Source organism: Hyaena hyaena, unplaced genomic scaffold (genome assembly GCF_003009895.1).
Source record: "Hyaena hyaena isolate Hyena2069 unplaced genomic scaffold, ASM300989v1 scaffold_49, whole genome shotgun sequence".
Lineage (NCBI taxonomy): Eukaryota > Metazoa > Chordata > Mammalia > Carnivora > Hyaenidae > Hyaena > Hyaena hyaena.
This window is the reverse complement of record NW_024080681.1, coordinates 107,785-127,307: the sequence shown is the minus strand read 5'-3', so window position 1 is coordinate 127,307 and position 19,523 is coordinate 107,785. Positions and strand designations below refer to the sequence as shown.

The window sequence follows — 19,523 nt, the reverse complement described above, 5'->3', positions numbered from 1 at the left end:
TTAGGTCAAGGTTTTTGCTTTAAGATGTTCAGTTGCTCCACACCATTTGTTGAGAAGATTTTCTATCCTACATTGAATTGCTTTGGCAAATTTATTAAAACACAGGTATATTTGTTTGGATCTGTTCCTGGGGATCTCTTGTTTTGTTCTGTTGATTTATGTATCTGTCCTTCTGCCAATACCACACAGTTTTGATTACTATAACTATATAATTCTTAAGATTTGCTTTAGCCTTTCCATACATGTTTTTGAATAATCTTGTCTCTATCTACAAATAAGTCTTCAGGGATTTTGATAGGAATTGCATTAAATCTAATTGTCAATTTGGGAGAGCTGATAGGTTCACTGTTGAGTTTACCAATCCATAAACATAGTACAATTCTCCATTTATTTAGATCATCTTTGTATTTTTTCCTGTGTTTCATAGTTTTCAGCATACAAATCCTCCATGTGCTTTGTTTTTATCTTTAAGTATTTCATTTTTTTCAGCAATTATAAATGGAATTTTAGTTTTAATTTCAATGTCCACAGACTCGTTACTAGTGAATTCACTTTTTTGTATTTATCTTGTATCTCACAACTTTGCCGTATTCATTTAGTACTGTAGGAGTTCTTTTTCTTTTTTTTTTTTTTCCTACCTACTCACTCATGTTTTCTGCAAATAGGGACAGTTTTATTTCTTTTTTTGTCTGTGTCCCTTTTATTTCCTTTTCTTGCCTTCCTGTACTGGCTAAAACTTCTAGCATTGTCTACGACTGTGAAGAATAAGAGTGATGAGATAGATATCAACTTTCTTTGTTGCCTATCTTAGGGGAAAGCGTTCTGTTAATTGTAGTTCTGTAGATAGATCCTCTTTATTAAGTTGAGGAAGTTCTCTTCTAACCCTATTTTTCTGAAGGTTTTTATCATGAAGAGATGTTAAATTTTGTCAAATGCTTTTTCTATATCTATAGATAAGGTGTGTGTTTTTTCTTCTTTACCTTGGTGGGTTATGTTGATTTTTTTTTTTGAATACCTAATATTGCTTTTTGTTTTCTGTTTTCATACTGGTGTCAGGGTATTACGATCTTCATAAAATAAATGCAGAAGTGTTTCCTCCTCATATTTTCCAGAAGATTGTATAAAATTGGTTTTAACGCTTTGTTAAAATGTTTGGTAGACTTTTCCAGTGAAACAATCTGGCCCTGGAGTTTTATTTTTTGAGAGCTTTAAATTATTAATTCAATGTCATTAATAGTTATAGGCAATTCAAATGACCATTTTTCATATTTGGTTAGTATTAGTGACTTGTGTTTGAGCAAGTGATCCATTTTGTCTAAGTTGTCAAAGTGTGTAGAATTATTCATACTATTCCCTTATTATCCTTTTGATGTCTACAGGGTCTCCAGTGCTATCCCATGTTTCATTCCTGATATTGGTAATTGTTTCTTTGTTTTTTTTGTCACTCTTGCTTTAGGTTTTTCAACTTAGCTGACTTTTATTGTTAGTATTCTTGAAGTACAATTGACATATAAAATTGTAAGATATTTAAAGTATGCATTTTGGTGATTTGATATATTTTTATATTTGGAAATGATTCTCCCATCTAGTTAATAAGTCTATCACCTACATAATTATCTTTTTATTTCTGAAGAGAGCATTTAAGTTGGACTCTTAACAAATTTCATTTACAAACTACAGTGTTATTCACTTTAGTCACCATGTTTTACATTAGATCTTCAGGCCTTATGGCTGAACTTTCTACCCTTTACCAACCTCTTCCTGTTTCCCCTACCCTCCTGCTTATTATTTTCTGTCTCATTATATACAAAAATGAACTCAAAATGAATGTGACAAACAAAAAGCCTGAAACTACAAAATTTCTAGAAGGAAACAGCGGAGCAAGTCTTTATGACCTTGAGAAGGGTGAAGATTTTTTGGTAGGATAAAAAAGGCATTATCCATAAAGGAAAAAGTTACAAATTGGGTTTCATCAAAACTAATAATTTGCCAACACTGTTAGGAAAATGTAAATGCAAGCCACAGTCTGGGAAACAGTATTCTGTACATGTATCTTATAAACACCTTTTATTCAGAATATAGAAGGAACTCTGATAACTCAATAATAGAATAATAAAGAACTATTTTTTAATGAGCAAGAAGTTGAACAAAGATTTCATAAAACAAATATATGAATAGCCAAGTATACAATAGATTGTTAGTTATTAGTATTTTTGTTATTGTTTAGCAATAACAACATCATTTTAGATAAACTTTCATTAGTGAGGAGGAAGCAGATACTGTGTATTGATCTCAAAACCTGTTGCATGTGTATTCTTAATATATACATATTATCTGCATATACGAATATAAAATATAGGGGCCCCTGGGTGGCTCAGTGTGTTAAGCGTTGAACTTCAGCTCAGGTCATGATCTTGTGGTTTGTGGGTTTGAGCTCCATATCGGGCTCTGTGCTAACAGCTCAGAGCCATGAGCCTGCTTTGGATTCTGTGTCTCCCTCTCTCTCTGCCCCTCCCCCATTTATGCTCCGTTGCTCTCTCAAAAATAAACATTCAAAAAGTTTTTTTAAAATGTAAAATATGTACATTTCTTTTTAAAAACAACTTAATGTAATCCATTTATATATTCCTAATATCAAATTACCCAAAAATGTTAAGAATAAAATGATGGATGAAGGTGTAACAGGTATATATGGGCCAGTGGGAAGCAAATAGGCAAGGTCATCATCAGAAAAAGAACATCAAATGAATCTCATATATCACAGATGAAAGGTATAATTGATAATGAGGGTAATACAGGATAAACATTTAATCTTCTACGTAAATTGCATTGAAGTACATAACTTTAAAAGGTATTAAATCTCCAAAGAAAATTTACCAGAATAATACAAGGGGAAATGGTATTTAACATCACTAGAAATTAATGACAAGTATTTTCATTTTCTGTCTGAAAATCTAAAAATATTCTTTTCAATTATTATTGGTTGAAGAGAAAATCTGGAGTAATTTAGAGGATGAGATTAGTACACATCAAAATCTTTTCAGATTTATAAAACTGATCTCTGAGGCAGTTAATTTTTAACAAGAAATATTAGCAAAAATTATCCAGCAGCCAATTCAGTAACTTAGAAAAACAATACAAATTCCAGTATGAGGCAAGAATATGGAAGGAAATCATAAAGATACAAGTGGAAATTTAGCAAAATCAGGAGAACACATTAGCAAGAATTAATCCAGTTAGGATTGGGGGGTAAAGCTTTTACTCTGGAAAAACATAGTAAAAAAGGAAAGCAAATACAAAACTAGAAGGACTAAAAGGTCTATAAAGAAGAAAGAATAGAAAATAGTGAATGGTCATTCAATTGTATACTTATAAAACAGGAAAATCTTCATGGCACTATTTTCTGCATTAAAAATATAGTGATTTCAAAAAATGTGGGAAAAGCCAAAATAAGATCATTAAAGATATATCCTGTGTGAAAAGCTTGTTGTGTCCTGCCTCATACCCTCTTGGCCTCTCCTCTGCTTACAGTGACAGTTGTGGAGAACACTTGTGAGGGTTTACCCTGACTGTGCTGACGGCATCCTAATATGTGGTGGTGTTGGTGAAGGCAGAGAGTGAATACCCTCTGGGCCATCCCTCAGCCAACAGTAGACAGAAATGAAGGGATAAATGCTTCTTCCTGTCAACTTTGAGGGCAGACCTGAAAGGTGTTTCATGCATTCCTCAGAAGATTCTGGCAGGATTAAGCCACAGTTGCCCATGTAGTAACCAGTTCAGTGATGCACCCATGTGTTGGCTTTTCTCCCTTCCCTATTTCTTTCTGCTTGTCCCTCACTACTGCTTCCTGAGATCTCCCTCTCTCATAAAATATGTATACACAAATATTTGTGTAAGATTCTGCTTTCACCGGAGAACCCAGATCAAGGTACCTCTAAAAGTTTGCAGGCTCAGAGCAGTTTTTTCAGCAAATTATTTCAAACCTTTAATGAATAGCAACTTCTCAAACCACATTATGGATTTTAGAATGTGGAAAAGGTTGTAAAATTATGCAGTTCATATTACATAAATATATAATCCTGATCCAGGCATATCAAAGAGTATAGGGACATTTTTCTAGTTGAAAAAAGCAGTGAAATGTTGTTTTGTCTTATTTTGCTAATGTTTCCCTGATTTTTAGCCAGATGTCTTTACCACTGATTGGATTAAACTAAAATTTGTATGGGGGATGGATGCAGGAAATGTCAACAGTTCATTTGGTTCAATATGTATTTTCTGTGTGCAAAGTTTTATGATAAACTCTGAAGGAATTCAAAGCTGAGACAGTAGCTGCCTTCAGTGAGCCTTCTGACTTCTATATAATACATGGAGATGAACATAAACTATAATATCATAAAAACACTGTGCCCAGCATCCCAAAGAAAAATAATATATAAGATAAATAATAAAATATATGCCCTCTAGGAATTTATTTTTAGTGAGGAGAGAAGGCATGGGTATCTGAAATAAAATTAATGATTGGAAAATTAAATGGTATCAGAGGCCCAAAAGAGAGATGTATGAATTAGAGTGACTTTCTGGAGGAGGTAGGATTTGAATAGGAGATTAGATAGAGATAAGTGAAGAAAAAGAAGTGGAACATTGAAGATAATGAACAAAGTTGCTATAGCTGATATTCCAGATTGGGTCACTTAAAACTCACTTCTATACATTTTGTCTTACTTCATTATAAAGTAAAAACCACATTTATCTTCTTTTAGCTAGGATTCTTCATAGTACCTAGGTTATCTCCCAAGTTACTCTCCACCTCAAGGTGTGAAGATAGAAGTGGGCAAAGTGAGGTCACAGTCACATGTAGAAGACTGGATCGTTGGGAGTAGGTTTGGTAGAGTTACCATCATGGAATTTGAGTCATGTTGATTAACTCTACCGAAGATAGATGGTAATGGTGGCTGGTTTCCTGGACATCTTGGAAGTTCTCTAATATTGCCTGCTGGCCTGTAGTATATCCCTTATAGTTTGTGTTACCTGTAAGAACCGTGATCAAACAACGTTGTTAAGGCAATATTTTGGTTGCCCTGAGGATATGGCTTACTTCCTGGAAACTGTGTATGAATCAGGCAAGGCTGGTTACAGTTGAGAAGGAATTAAAATTTACATCAGTCCTAATTGGATGGATGATAAAGCAAAAATAGTAAAATGTTATTGATAGTAGCTAGGTGTTAGGTAGATGAGTGATCACTGTAAACTTCTATTTTCCAATTATGTTTGAGATTTTTCATAATGTTAGGAAAATTAAAGCTTGTAGGAAGAGACTGTAACTGCTCCAAGTATATTTGAATTTTCTTGAAAAACTTGTGATTGTCACTTGTAGCTTATTATTCTGAAAAATATTTGCCAGTCATTTGAACCACAATTTCAGGCAAGATTCTCGAATGATTCTTTGTGGGTACAAATTTCACAGACCACAGATTTAATGACTTCAGGTGTGCAAAAAAGTTTTTATAGCCACTCCTTTCAAAATATATACAAATTAAAATTTAAAAATAAAAGAAGGTAGTCCAAAATAACATGTCCTTTATCCAACTAGTGTTAAAAGGATGGGGAAAAGAGTTATCTTGAAAGGCTTAATTTTTCATTTTATTTCATATTGTTAACACTGCACTTAACCAAACTCTATCCACCTTTTCTTTATAAATTTTTTGTAAAGAAACAGTTACTGAATTAATGTTTATACGGATTGTTGTTTAGGAGGAAGCAGAAGAGAAATTAAGAAAGCAAAAGGAGATGAAACAAGATTTTCTAGAACAAATGGCCCTGAAGGAACTAGTACTCCAGGCTGCAAAAGAGGAAGAGGAGACCTTTAGAAAAGCTACGCTAGCTAAGCTTGCTGAGGATGATCGAATAGAACTGATGAATGCTCAGAAACAAAGAATGAAGCAGCTAGAACACAGGAGGGCTGTGGAAAAACTTATTGAAGAGCGTCGCAACCAGTTCCTTGCAGACAAAGTAAGAAAAAGTGTTCATTTTTTTAAATTATCATTGAACAGCAGTCAGCTCATCTGTTCACCCACTCAGCATTTAACTGAGACCCTTTTATGTGCCAGATGATGTTTGATATCTGCTTACTAGTCATATGGCATAGACATTTTCTGACCATTTATTCATGCATCTAGAATGTATTCATTGATGCTTTTTGTGTGCTAGGCACTGGTTGGTGTTGAGAACATGTACAGGTAAGTCCATGACATCTATCAGTTTATGGTCTTGGTTAAAGAAAATGTATAAAAACAATCATTATAGAGATATGTCAGGTACACGTGATAATAATTATACTGGTATGGGCATCTTGGTATGGTAGGCAGGGCACAGATCATGAATGCCCTGGATGCTATTTTAAGGAAAGTGTCTTTATCCAGGGACACCCACTGAAGAATTAAGAAAGCTATATGATGAGATCTGCACTTGGAAAGTTGACTTGAGTAGTCGGACTGGGAGTAGGTATGCGGGGAGAAGGGAGACAAGGAGATCAGTTAGGACATTACTACCTTCAGTCCATGATAGGTGGGGAAAGCCTGTGCAAGTGGAGAAGGTGGCGGTCTGAGAGATGTTAGGGAGACAGACTCGATGGGGCTTGCTGACCAATTAGTTGGGTCTGGAGAGGCGAGAGCAGGATTGCACCTGCTACTACCACTAAATACTACTATTGCTTCCGTATTCAGTGAGTGGGTGATGTCCCAAAGAAAACAAAGAAAAATAGATTTCAAGGGGGGGATATAATCCCATTTTGTCCACATTGATTTTGAGGCCCCAGCAGTTGATTTCTTAGTTAGAAATACGGATTTAAGAGTTGGAGAGGGAACTAGGTTTGTGCCTTTGGATACATTGGTTTGTCTATTTTATGTTTCATTTATAAAACTGAAATAATACTTAATCTGCCACGCTAGACTGTTGTGCTTTAAGAACCAAATAAGATAAGGTATAATTGTGCTTTGTAAAGATAAACACTCCAATACGAAGAGTATAGATTAGGCATATGGTAAGTATTTTAAAATAATGTAAGTGGTAGTGATAACAACTAACCTTTATTGAGCTTTTACATATGTCATTCAACTATTCTAAGCTCATTCCAAGCAAATAAGTTTAAACTTTCAACTCTGTGAGTTAAGTACTTTTACTACCCCCATTTTGAAGATGTGGAAACTGAGGCACAGATTATATACATATATGTATATATATATAATACATATGTATATATAATGCATATATACATATATATGTATAAAATCCATCCATCTATCTATCTATCTATCTATCATCTATATAGAGAGAGAGGGGAGAGAGAGAGATTATATGTATGTGGCTCAAGGTTTTATAGCAAAGAAGTGGCAGAGCTGGAATTAAGTTAATCTTTTCTTGTATGGGTAGAGAGAAAGAAATCTCAGGATATTCTTGTAATCAATAGATACTGATCTGCTAGGAGTTCTGCTGAGTGTTGGTGAGGGAACCAAAATAAATACAAGTTAATTCTGGTACTTTCTAGTGTAGTGCAGAAAATAGGGTATAGAGTCCAAAAAACTCAATTATATATAAAATCATACTGAGAATACATTTCTTACATGTACAAGGTACATTTATAGAATTTGGTAGTTGTAATTTACCAATTGGACAATGCAGTTAACCCATGAACAACACTGGTTAGGGGTGCTGACACCTACCCCCATCCCCACCCCAGTCAAAAATCCACATAAAATTTTGACTCCTCCAAAACTTAACTAAAAGCCTCCTGATGACCAGAAGCCTTACTGATAACATTAAGAGTCAAGTGGCACATGGGGTGCCTGAGTGGCTCATTCAGTTGAGCACCTGACTCTTAATTTCAGCTCAGGTCATGATCCCAGGGTTGTGGGATTGAGCCCCACATCGGGCTCTGTGCTGTGCCTGAAGCCCTGCTTAAGATTCACTCTCTCTCTCTCTCCCTCTGCCCCCTCCCCCACTTGTGTTCTCTCTCTCTAAAATAATAATAAAAAAAGATTGGTTATCTTATTTTCAAAAAGTCAATTAGCACACATTTTATATACATATTATACACTATATTCTTCAAGTAAGCCAGAAAAAACAATCTTATTAAGAAAATCATAAGAGAAAATACCTTTATGGTACCATATTGTATTACTGAAAAAAATCTGCAGGTAAGTGGACCCATGCAGTTCAGAGCTGTACTGTTCATGGTTCAACTGTACATTTATGGCCGAACTATATGGGTTTACCTGGAAATACATAAAAAATGAATAAAAGCAGAAGAAGGCTATTCTACGTTGGCAGCATATGAAATTACCCACAAAGAGAAACTTGAATGATAGGCAGAGGAGTTTAGACATGATACAATAGGAAATTGGTGATCATAACATGGTTTTTAGCAAGGAGAAAATGTAGTGACTTAAGAGTGAGGTGATGAGGACTTAGAATAGGTTAGCAGAGCATGGAAGAAGCAAGAAAGAGTTTAAATACTTTTAAAGGAAGATAAGACTGGTATTTTTTTTTTTTTTTAGATCATATAGGGTAGAGTGGAGGAAAGAGTCAAATAACTCCAAGGTTTCAAACAAGAGAAACTCAAAGAATATGTTTTGAGTCAGAGCAAAAAATAATTACTTCAGTTTATATCGTGTTGGGCTTGAAATAGAAATACAAATTGAAAATATCTTGAAGGCATTTGACCCAGAGGACCAAAGCTTAGGTCAGTTTTCCTAGAAATACATACCTGGCATTAATTCGCACAGAGATGTTCCAAGAATATACTGTAATGAGAAACAATCAGAGGACCAATGATGGAGTCTTGGCGAACATTCTTATTTAGGAGTAGAAAGAGGAGGAAAAAAACAATGACAAGACCAAGAAATGGTCAGAAAGGCAAGAGAATCTGGATAGTGGTAGTTACAGAAAACCCAGAGAGGCTGTTTTTTGCCTGCTCCATCAGGTGGGGGGTGGAGGAGGATACTTGGGAGTTCAAGTTTTAGCTCTTCTATTGTTACTCATTTCACACTGTAGTTGCCATATTTCCAGATGTCTGAATGCTATAGTTAGAAATCTTGTAGGTGCTTTAGAAATTAGCTTTCCAAAAGTGAACATTCCAGAAAACCTTTTTCCAATTTCTGTAGCCTGAATCTTGGTTAAAGACAGCATATTCAGTCACCCAAGTCTATGACTTTGAAATCATTCCTGGACTTTTCCCCATTCCTATCTAATAATTTTTAGCCAGCCACCAAATTCCATTGACTTCACTTCAGTAGTAAGTCTTAAATCCAGTTTCTTTTCTTCATAACTTAGTTCAGACATTTAATACCATTCCTGTGGACTACTGAAAGTGTCATCTACTGGTCTCCCTATTGACTAGTCCATCTGCCACGAGTAACTATGGGTTTAAAAAATTATGTCCTCCTCGTACTTAAACCTAAGTGGATTCCTACAGCATAAAATCCCAGTTCCTTAGCTTTGATATAAACCAGTCATGATCTACTCTAACCTTTAAGGTTAACCTTTAAGCACCCAGCATTTTGCTTGGCAAGTGGTAAATAATAAATGGTTTGTTGAATCAAGGAGGGTGACCAGCAGTGTCAGACAAGCAGAGCAATCAAGGAAGATGAAAATTGGAAGACTTTTGCAATCATTCAGAAGGCTTTGACTACTCCTTGCCTAGAAAGAGATAGAAACAGTGATAGACCATCCCATCACATGGCTTACAGAGCTAATTAGAAAGCTCCTAGAAAAGTTAGCAAGGAACTGTGAATGAAAATCACGTAAAACCACCTAAAGCATAGATACGTCTACAATTTGTCTTAATTTTCTTAATTTTTTTCTAATGTAAATATTCCTAATGTGAAGCTGTATACTTAAAGTGTCTGTGAGATTGGGTCACACTTTTCTTCTGGCCTGGGGCAAGAGTGGATTTTCTTTTTTTTTTTTTTTTTGTTTTAATGTTTTATTTATTTCTAGGAGAGAGAGAGAGAGAGAGAGACAGCGTGAGCAGGGGAGGGTCAGAGAGAGAGGGAGTCACAGACTGAAACAGGCTCCAGGCTCTGAGCTGGCAGTCAGCACAGAGCCTGACGCGGGGCTCGAACCCACGAAGCGCGAGATCATGACCCAAGCGAAAGTCGGACGCTTAACCGACTAAGCCACCCAGGCGCCCCAGGATTTTCTTGATCATGCAACACATTAATCCATTCCATTACATAATCCTATAAGGTCTAACTTTGTTTTTTTTTTTAGATTTCAGAGATATTCCTAAATAGGTAACTACAATTCTGTCTACCTCTAAAAAAATTGTATGCTTAGTCAGACAAAGTCTAAAACTCCCCAGGAAAGTGTTTCCTACTACCAGCTCTATTCAGTTTGTCTGAAAGGACAAACTGGTTGCATACTTTCTAAACTATTTACCCTAATTTACTATGAAAGTGTTTATTAGAATATTTAATGTGTTTACCACCTCCTAAGAAGACAAATCCTATATTCTACCCAAATTAGAGACTGTACATCATTGGACAAAATCTAACAAATGAGCTTTCCTCACAACATTTTAGAATTGTTTTGCGTTTCCTTTTTATAATGAACGGAGATCAGTTAGGATTAGGTTTGGGTGCAGGTACAGAGTATCACATAAATAGTGGTTTAGTATATAGTTTACTATTCTCCTATAAAAGTCTAAAGATAGGGAATTCTGGGCTGGAATGGAGGTTTTATTCAGCCTTCAGGAACCAGGGTCATCCTAGCATTTCACTGTGGCTTCTGTAGCACATAGCCATTATCTTCATGGTCTAAATTGGATCTTCACCTTTCATGTTTCAAGTAGCAGATGGAAGAGGTGAAGAAAGACAAAGCGGGCGTATACGATTTTTTTCCTGGAATCTATCATATGACACTTTGGCTTATATTCCATTGGCAGAAACCAAGTCCTGTTGTGACCACACCTGACTGTAAGGGAGCCTTAGAAATGTAGTCTCAAATCAAATTCAGGTATAAAGATTCCATGGCAGATTCTATTATCTTATATCATCTTAGATATAAATAAGAGCCACCCAACTCTTTCATTCAATAACAAGATGGGTGAGAGTATAAGTCTTTTCTCAGTTAGCTACCAATGCTGCTTCTGATTCTGTAATGCAAATAATGTAATATCATTGTAGACAATATAGTCTCATTAGAAACTGCTAAAGGTTTGAGTGGCATTGGATATGGCTGTGTCCTAGCATCCTTCTTTATGTTTGTTTAGTAACTATGAAGGGTTATGAAGAAATTGTGACCCTAGGAAACTAGTTATTGCACAAACTTAACATTAATACTACTTTAATTCTATGTAGGAATTCATCACTATTTCAGTGGTCTGCCTTTAGCACCCTTCCCTTTCCAATAGATTATTTGGATACAACTCCCTAAGAGTTTTTTTAAGCTCTAAAACATTGAAAGCTGGTCATCTCTTCCATAGTATATGGCACAGAATTTTGGTGTGGTTCTATAAGAACATTCAGAATGGTCTCCTGAGAAACACTGGTTCTTCTGTTAGAACTTCTGCTACTACTACTGGGCTTCATATAGGCTCTTAAACATTTTTTACAGACATGGAAATATTTATCCTTTAGATACCCTATTCTGTTTTGTCCAGATTTTTTTGGTTTCGTTTTACACTGTAGGCTGCCTTCAGCACTTGGCTTATGGTAAACATTACATAAATATTTGAATTAACCAGAAAATCCCTTCTTTGTACATTTTTTCATTGGTAATGAAGATATTGTCCTGAAGATATATACTTGCCTCCCTAGAATTCCAGTCATGACTATTGTTTTTTGTAACTTTAAGGGAATAGTGATTGTAAAAGATAGAGATTATTATATATATATACAACATAAAAGATATATATACTACATATTTTCTGTAGTGTCAAAAATAGTCAATTTTATCTAATCAACTGCAAGATAGTTTCATTTGATGACTTCTTAAAAGATTAACGTATTCTGTGACAATAAAATTTCATTTACATTTCCAGCAACGTGAACTGGAAGAATGGCAGTTGCAGCAAAGACAACAAGGGTGTATTAATGCAATTATTGAAGAAGAAAGACTAAATCTTCTCAAAGAACATGCTACATAATTACTAGGATATCTCCCTAAGGTAAGTGAGATTTTATTCAAGGTATAATCTTCCTAACCTCTAATAGTGGAGAAAAAACGTGATAGTTGAGATTTCAGAGGGCCTGGGTTTCACTTACTTCTGAATGTTACAAAGCAGTGGGATTGGAGGCAGTCACTGAACATCTGTCTCAAAATGAGACAGTTGGTCTTGGCACATTCTTTTTTGTTTTTTGGTGTTTTTTTTTGAGAGACAGAGTGCAAGCAGCAAAGAGGCAGAGAGAGTGAGGGAGACAGAGAATCCAAAGCTGGCTCCAAGGTCTCAGCACATAGCCCACACGGGGCTTGAACTCATGGACCATGAGATCATGACCTGAAGTCAGAAGCTTAGCTGAGTCACCCAGGTGCCCTAAATCTTGGTACATTCTTAAAGTCAGAGCTAGATTACTGAATTTAAATTTTAGAAGTTCTTTTCCTCCCTATTTGGTGTAGGAAGTCTAAAACTAAACCACCCTAAAGCAACTGTGATACTTTTTGTATAGGAAACTCTTATAATTGGTAACACTGATAACAGACACATGCTTGAACCGAGTCCAGGACAGAGCTGCTCTATAATGACAGGTTATAAGTAGGTACAAGGTAACCTGTTTTTAAAAGTATTTCCAGAAGATAACAGATTTTCATGTATAAGTGGGATACATTCTGACTATAAATGAAGTGACAGTGGAGTTTCCTAAGCCCCATAAACATCTGGACGCATGTAAATAAAATTTGCAACCTTCAAATATTGAAATGTCATTTGATATTTTATTCAATTGGAAGAATCAAGTGCTTATTTTGTGTTCAGTCCAGTGCTAAGCAAAGAGAGAGGGAAGCATATGAGTAATTATTGCTTGTCCACAGGACCTCATAGTCCAATTGGCTGATTTGATTAATGAATATGAAATGATAGACTATAAATTCAGGAGAGTCTGAGTTTAGAAATGTTTAAAAGGAAATAAATGTGGAGATAGGGAGAGTCTAATAAACCTGTTATCCCAAAATGATTTTAATCTTTTAAGTCCTAATGGCTCCGAATGACCTAAATGATTCTTTACCTCCTTTAAATTATATAAGTAAATATTTAAGAGACTTTTACTGTATACTGTCAGGGAAACGACAAGTAAATAAAAGCATGGAGAATTTCAAAGGGCTTGCTTAAAAGGCATATAACTCCAAACCTGGAGTCTTTCCTGCAAGACTGAATGTTTGCTGATCAGCCATAGAATTGAGGTGAGAGCCAGTCCCATGCATCAGTCTGGCAAAGCTCAGTCTCTTAACCCTGACCTCTCACATAACTTATGAAATTCTCATTCAGCCAATCCAAGCAGTGGTACGTGCTGTAGTTAAATAAAAGAGCCCAGATTCCTTTTACAAATTCCTATACTTGAGCTGATAAATAAAGAAATCAGGAAATGAGGTCAAAGATTTCATTATACATGGAGTCATAAGTTTCAGAGAATAGTGGTATGATTCCTAAGCCTAAGAAATAGATTTATCTTGGAGATAACTTTACAAATTTTTACACTCTGTATGTGATAGTCTTATAACATTTAGTTAAATATTCTGGCATTTGAAGTAACCCACAAAATATTTTTCTTTGTAGGGAGTATTTAAAAAGGAGGATGATATCGATATGCTTGGTGAAGAGTTTAGAAAAGTCTATCAGAAAAGAAGTGAAATTTGTGAAGAGAAGTGATACCATCAAGATTTGGTAAAACCTGGATTGTTTTGTTTTCACCACTAGGTGTCAGTGTGACTTTGTTTCACAGGTCAGTGATAGAATCCATAATCTATTTGGATTTTCTAAAGCATCTCTGTATATCATTATTTGTAAACAATTATCTACAAGAAATTGTTTTCTGATAAAATTGCCATTAGTCAAATTCTTGTTCTTGTACTGATCATTTGAACATCTGAGTTATACACCACATTACAACATTCTCTCTGTATAAATACAGTAGAGGCCAAACCCAGGAGACTAACTTCTCCATACTACTCCTGCTGCATCTCCATTCAGACTACAGTTCTGTTGGTATTTGTGTTTACGGAAAGTATCTTTCTTTCTAGTATGAGGGAAAAGAATAGTGAAGAGTGAGGACTTTCAAAGTGCTTTATCGTCAATAAGAACTTAAAAAGAGAATTTCTCTCACATAAACTGTCATTTATGAACTAGAGCTAAATCTCCAGAGCATTAAAATACTTTATATTAAAGGGCAAGTGGGTCACAGTTTTCTATTAATCACATACCGATTCTGTACCCCCCAAATCTAAACAGGGAATTTGTTGCAACTGCTTTGATTTCAGTATCAAATATCTTCATTAGTTATAAAGAGTAAAAATAAATCATTAAAACTTTACATAAAATGTATATGGGCACACAATCAGTTACACAGACTAATTAAAGTAGATCACTTATGAATTTCCCCATTCAAGTGCCTTCATAAACTCCTCTTCGGTGAAAGACAGCATCTTGGCAGCTTCAATATGCATCTGTGTTTGTAAGAAATCAATACTGTTTTAGTATTAAGAGTATACCACTGAACAACAGGCAATTGATAAAACTGTGTATATAAATATGCTATCAAATTATAGGCTCTGTTGGAATGTGTATTCTAATTCCAATAAACATTTGAAATAATTACTTTCAAGGGCCAGCCTGTAGAAGCCTATTTGTTCATGGTGGTTACTGAATGAACCTGTTTCAGTAATATTTTAATATGTAACCTTTGCAAAAAGGGAAAATAGCAGAACCATGACTTTGAATCTTCTCACTACCAGCTAATTCATGTATAGAGAAGGGAAGAGTGATTCAGAATCATTTTTCACTCTTCAGTGTTTAAAGAGGCAAACCAATCCCCTAAGATAAGTTATTTTTGTACATACTTTCTTTAATTAGGGAGTAACTATAGTGTATTTACCAGTCCCATTTTCCACATCTAATTTACCTGCGTGAAAATAACCATTTGCTTGGATGACATGTTACATAGATAAAATTTTGTACCTAAGCATATCAAAAAACATATCTAAAGTAGAAATAACTATTTTAGTATAGAGGTCCAAATAAGATCTATAATTTAACTGTGTTTTTTTAGGATAGACTCACCTTCTGCCTTTTTAAAACATCAATTAATTTTAACTGTTTCTTGAACCCTTTCATTAATTCTCCTTTTTGTTTTTCTAGCTTCTTGTTCTCAGATTTTAATGCTTCAATTTTCGTGTGTTCTTCATTGGTGATATCCTGCACAAGGAAAAACAAATCCCATATAGTCTTCAGTAAAATTATAGCCACATTAGTAATAACTGTCTTTAACTGAAATATAGAATTTTTGTAAATCTTCTTTGCATTACTGAATGACTGTAACTTTGGTAACTCACATGTTTTAAACATTTTAAAAATAATTCATTTCTAATTCCAATAGTGGCAGAGTAGCTTGTAGTGGACCCAACTCTTCTGAGGGTAACAAAAACATATTTGAAGACACAGATGTGTAATTGATAGTAAGCAGAATGTGGAGGTGATAGGATTCTTGTAGAAAGGGAAATAAACTGACTGAGGTCCACATTCAACTGGCTTCTGAGAGCACTTTCCACTTAATGGGTTCATAGGAGACAGATCTCAAGGAAAACCTCAATCTTACTGGGCTAAGGAATCAAAGAGAAGGGCTGCCAGGGTGATAGAAATTTCCAGGTGGCAAACCCTGGAATGAATAGAACCCTCAAAATACCCTCAAATCCTTGGCAGACACCTACATAGCCCACGTGCAGGGTGAGACCCCTAGAAAAGGCAACATTCAAAGAGCTGTGGTCTAAAGAGCTCGGCAGAGAATCCAGCCAGTGACCTCACAAGAGAGAGAGAGTTTATAATCCTGGCAAATATTAACAGTGAGCTCTGCAGCAATTTGGATAGTGCAGAAAAACTATCTGTGAGCTTTAAGATGGGTCAGAATTTATTTAAGTACAGGAAGATCTTAAAGTTTTAAAGGAAGTCTTTCATGCAAAAGGAAATCTGAATCTACATGCACATAAAAAAAGTACCAGAAATAATAACATAAATATTAGACTTTTTCTTTTCAAAATAAATCTCTTTAAAAGAATTGACAGTGATGTCACCAAGATTAGGAAGCTCCAGACCCTTATCCAGCAACAAATACACAGGGAAACACTGAAGATACAATATACACACCAATGTAATGTGAGAACTCTAGAAGCCAGTTAAGCAGCAGAAACAACCACACACCTAACCAAGAAAAAGCCACATTCAAAATGATCAGAAATTTTATGGCATTTATGCCCACCTTTCCCTTTACTCTCCCGGCCTAGTGGAAGGAAGAAACCTCTCAGTTCATAGAAAGAGGAGTGGAAAACTTGCTTCTGATGTTCTGACTCGTCTGGGGATTGCCTGAGGGAGTGCCTTGCCTGACTCAGAGCACTGATGGGAACTGCTGCACCTGAGGGCTTCAGGGGGTCTGCAGAACCATGAATGCGTAAGGGCAAGAGATTATGGACAGAGGAATAAAATAGAACATCTAAGGTCCTGAGAAGCAGCAGGGCTGAGACTCCTAGGAAATTAAGACATTTAAATGACAAACAAAAGAGCTTGAAGACATGTAAAAAATAATACAAAATGGTAATAGGAATTTCTTCCCCATCAGCAATAACTTGAAATGTAAATGAATTAAAGTCCCAATAGATTGGGTTTAAATAACAAGATCCATTTGTCTACAAGAGACTCACTTTAGATCTAAGGACATACACAGATTGAAAATGAAAGGATGGAAAAAAAGATTCCATGCAAATGGTAACCAAAAGTGGATGGAGGCAGCTATAGTATCAGACAAAATAGACTTTAAAATAGGTACAAGAGACCAAAAAAAAAAAAAAAAAAAGCCATTATATAATAATAAAAGTCTCAATTTACCAAGGAGCTGTAACAATTGTATATGCATCAAACTCTAGTTCTTAAATATATGAAGCAAACACATATACAGGATTGGTGGGAGGAAAAAAAGACAGCTCTATAGTTACAGCAGACTTCAGTACCCCACTTACAATAATGAAAAGAACAACCAGAAAGAAGAGCAGGAAGAACAGTACTTGAACAACCCTACAGAACTGGTCCCAAAATACATATTAGAACATTCCACCCAAGAAAAGCAGAATATACCTTTTTCTTACATGCATATGGAACATTCTCCAAAATAAACTATTTTAGGGCACCAAGTCTTAGTAAATCTTAAAAGACTGAAACCAAATTATCTTTCCTGTTCACAGTGAAATGAAACTAGAAATCAACAGCAGAAGGAAAACTGGAAAATCCATAAATACATGGGAATTAACATACTTTTAAACAACCAATGGGTCAAAGAAGAAATCACAAAAGAAATTAGAAAGCATCTTCAGATAAATGGTGATGAAAACCCAACATAAGTTACAGGATGCAGTGAAAGCAGTGCTAAAGGGAAAATGAAATGTATAGCTATAAATGCTTACACTGAAAAAGATAAATCAACAATCTCACTATAACTTTACTAGAGAACTAAGCCCAACTAGAGAACTAAGCCCAAAGCTAGTTGAAAACAGGAAATAATAAAAATTAGAACAGAGATAAATGAAACAATAAAAAACAGAAAAATCAATGAAACCAAGAGTTCGTTCTTTGATAAGATCAAAAAAATTGATAAACCTTTACCTAGATTAAGAAAAAAAGATGACTCAACTAACCTCAAATGAAAGGGGGGTGGGTGCCTAGGTGGCTCAGACTATTAGGTGTCTGACTATTGATTTTGGCTCAGGTCATGATGTCATGCTTGCAAGATCATGTCCCATATCAGGCTCTACATTGGGCATGAAGACTTAAAATTCTCTCTCTTGCTCTGCCTCTGCCCCTCCCTGACCCATGCTTGCTCACTCTCAAAAAAATAAAAAAATGAAAAAGGGGATATTACAACTGATTTTACAGAAATAAAGTCATTTTGGTAGGTTTTACTTTTAATTTTTTTTAATGTTCATGAGACAGACAGACAGACTGCAAGTCGGGAAGGGGCAGAGTGAAAAGGAGACCGAATCCAAAGCAAGCTCTAGGCTCTGAGCTGTCAGCACAGAGCCCAACATGGGGCTCAAACTCAAGAACCATGAGATCATAACCTGGGCAAAGATGCTTAAGTGACTAAGCCACCCAGGCGCCCCCATTTTGGAAGATTTTATTTTTTATTTATTTACTTTTTAAAGATTTTAAATTAATGGAAGAGTAACATTACAACTGATACCCCAGAAATATAAAAGAGAATACTATGAACAATGGTACTCCAATAAATTGGACAACCTAGATGAAATAAATTCCTAAACATTCCCAATCTACTAAAATTGAATGATGAAAAAATAGGAAATCAGTTCACGTAATCCAAATAAATCTGTAACTAGTTAGGAAATTGAAGGAGTATTCTAAAAACCTTTAACAAGGAAATTCCTGAACTAGATGGCTTCACTGGTGAATTCTACCAAATACTTAAAGAAAAATGAACACGAACCATCCTCAAATTCTTTACCCAAACTGAAGAGAACAAAACACTTCCAAACTCATTCTATGAAGCCAGCATCAACCTAATACCAAAGCCGGACAGAAATAAAAATTAAAAAACCTACTGACCAATATCTCTCACAAATACTGATGTGAAAATCCTTAACAAAATAATAGCAAACAATTCCATAGTACATGAAAAGGATTATAGAGAATGACCAAGTGGGATATATTCATGGAAGCAAGGATGGTTCAACATAATGAAAATCAATGTAACACTCCATATTACCACCACAAAAGAAACACACAATCCTCTTGAATGATGTAAATAAAAAATGGATTTGAGAAGATTAAACACAATTTCATGATAAAAACATTAAACAAAAAAGAAACAATGATCCTGCTTCAACATAATAAAAGCCACACATGAAAAGCCCACATCTAATATACTCAGTGGTAAAAGACCAGAAGCTTTTCCTCTATATCAAGAACAAGACAAGGATACCTGCTTTTGCCAATTTATCCAACATAGTCCTGGAAATCTTGGTCAGAGCAGCCAGGGGGGAAAAATAATTAAAAGGCATCCAAATAAAAAAGAAGAAACATTATTTCTGTTCACAGATAACACATGTATGTAGAAAACTCTAAAGATTCTATAAGAAAACTAAGAATAAATTCATTTGGTAAAGCTGCAAGTTATAGAATCTATACACAAAAATCAGTTATATTTTAAATACTAACAACATTCCTATAAAGAAATAGCCATCAAAAGAATAAAATACTTGGGAATAAACATAACCAAGGAGATGAAAGAGTTTTACACTGAAAACTTAAAAAACACAAG

At 35.1% G+C, this 19,523-nt stretch overlaps 2 protein-coding genes across 2 annotated transcripts in view; one reads left to right on the top strand and one right to left on the bottom strand.

Moving 5' to 3' along the window:
- The window catches only part of MNS1 (meiosis specific nuclear structural 1), a 47,593-nt gene extending 32,098 nt beyond the window's left edge, over positions 1-15,495 (top strand). The window contains exons 8-11 of the mRNA XM_039230654.1: positions 5,752-6,009; positions 12,038-12,163; positions 13,766-13,931; positions 15,344-15,495. Coding sequence (XP_039086585.1) covers positions 5,752-6,009; positions 12,038-12,142 — 363 coding nt within the window. The 3' untranslated portion in view covers positions 12,143-12,163; positions 13,766-13,931; positions 15,344-15,495. The remainder of the gene's footprint in view (positions 1-5,751; positions 6,010-12,037; positions 12,164-13,765; positions 13,932-15,343) is intronic.
- TEX9 (testis expressed 9) overlaps positions 14,259-19,523 on the bottom strand; it is a 57,760-nt gene continuing 52,495 nt past the window's right edge. Inside the window, exons 11-12 of the mRNA XM_039230655.1 lie at positions 15,266-15,400; positions 14,259-14,652 (exon numbers count right to left, since the gene is read on the bottom strand). Coding sequence (XP_039086586.1) covers positions 14,575-14,652; positions 15,266-15,400 — 213 coding nt within the window. The 3' untranslated portion in view covers positions 14,259-14,574. The remainder of the gene's footprint in view (positions 14,653-15,265; positions 15,401-19,523) is intronic.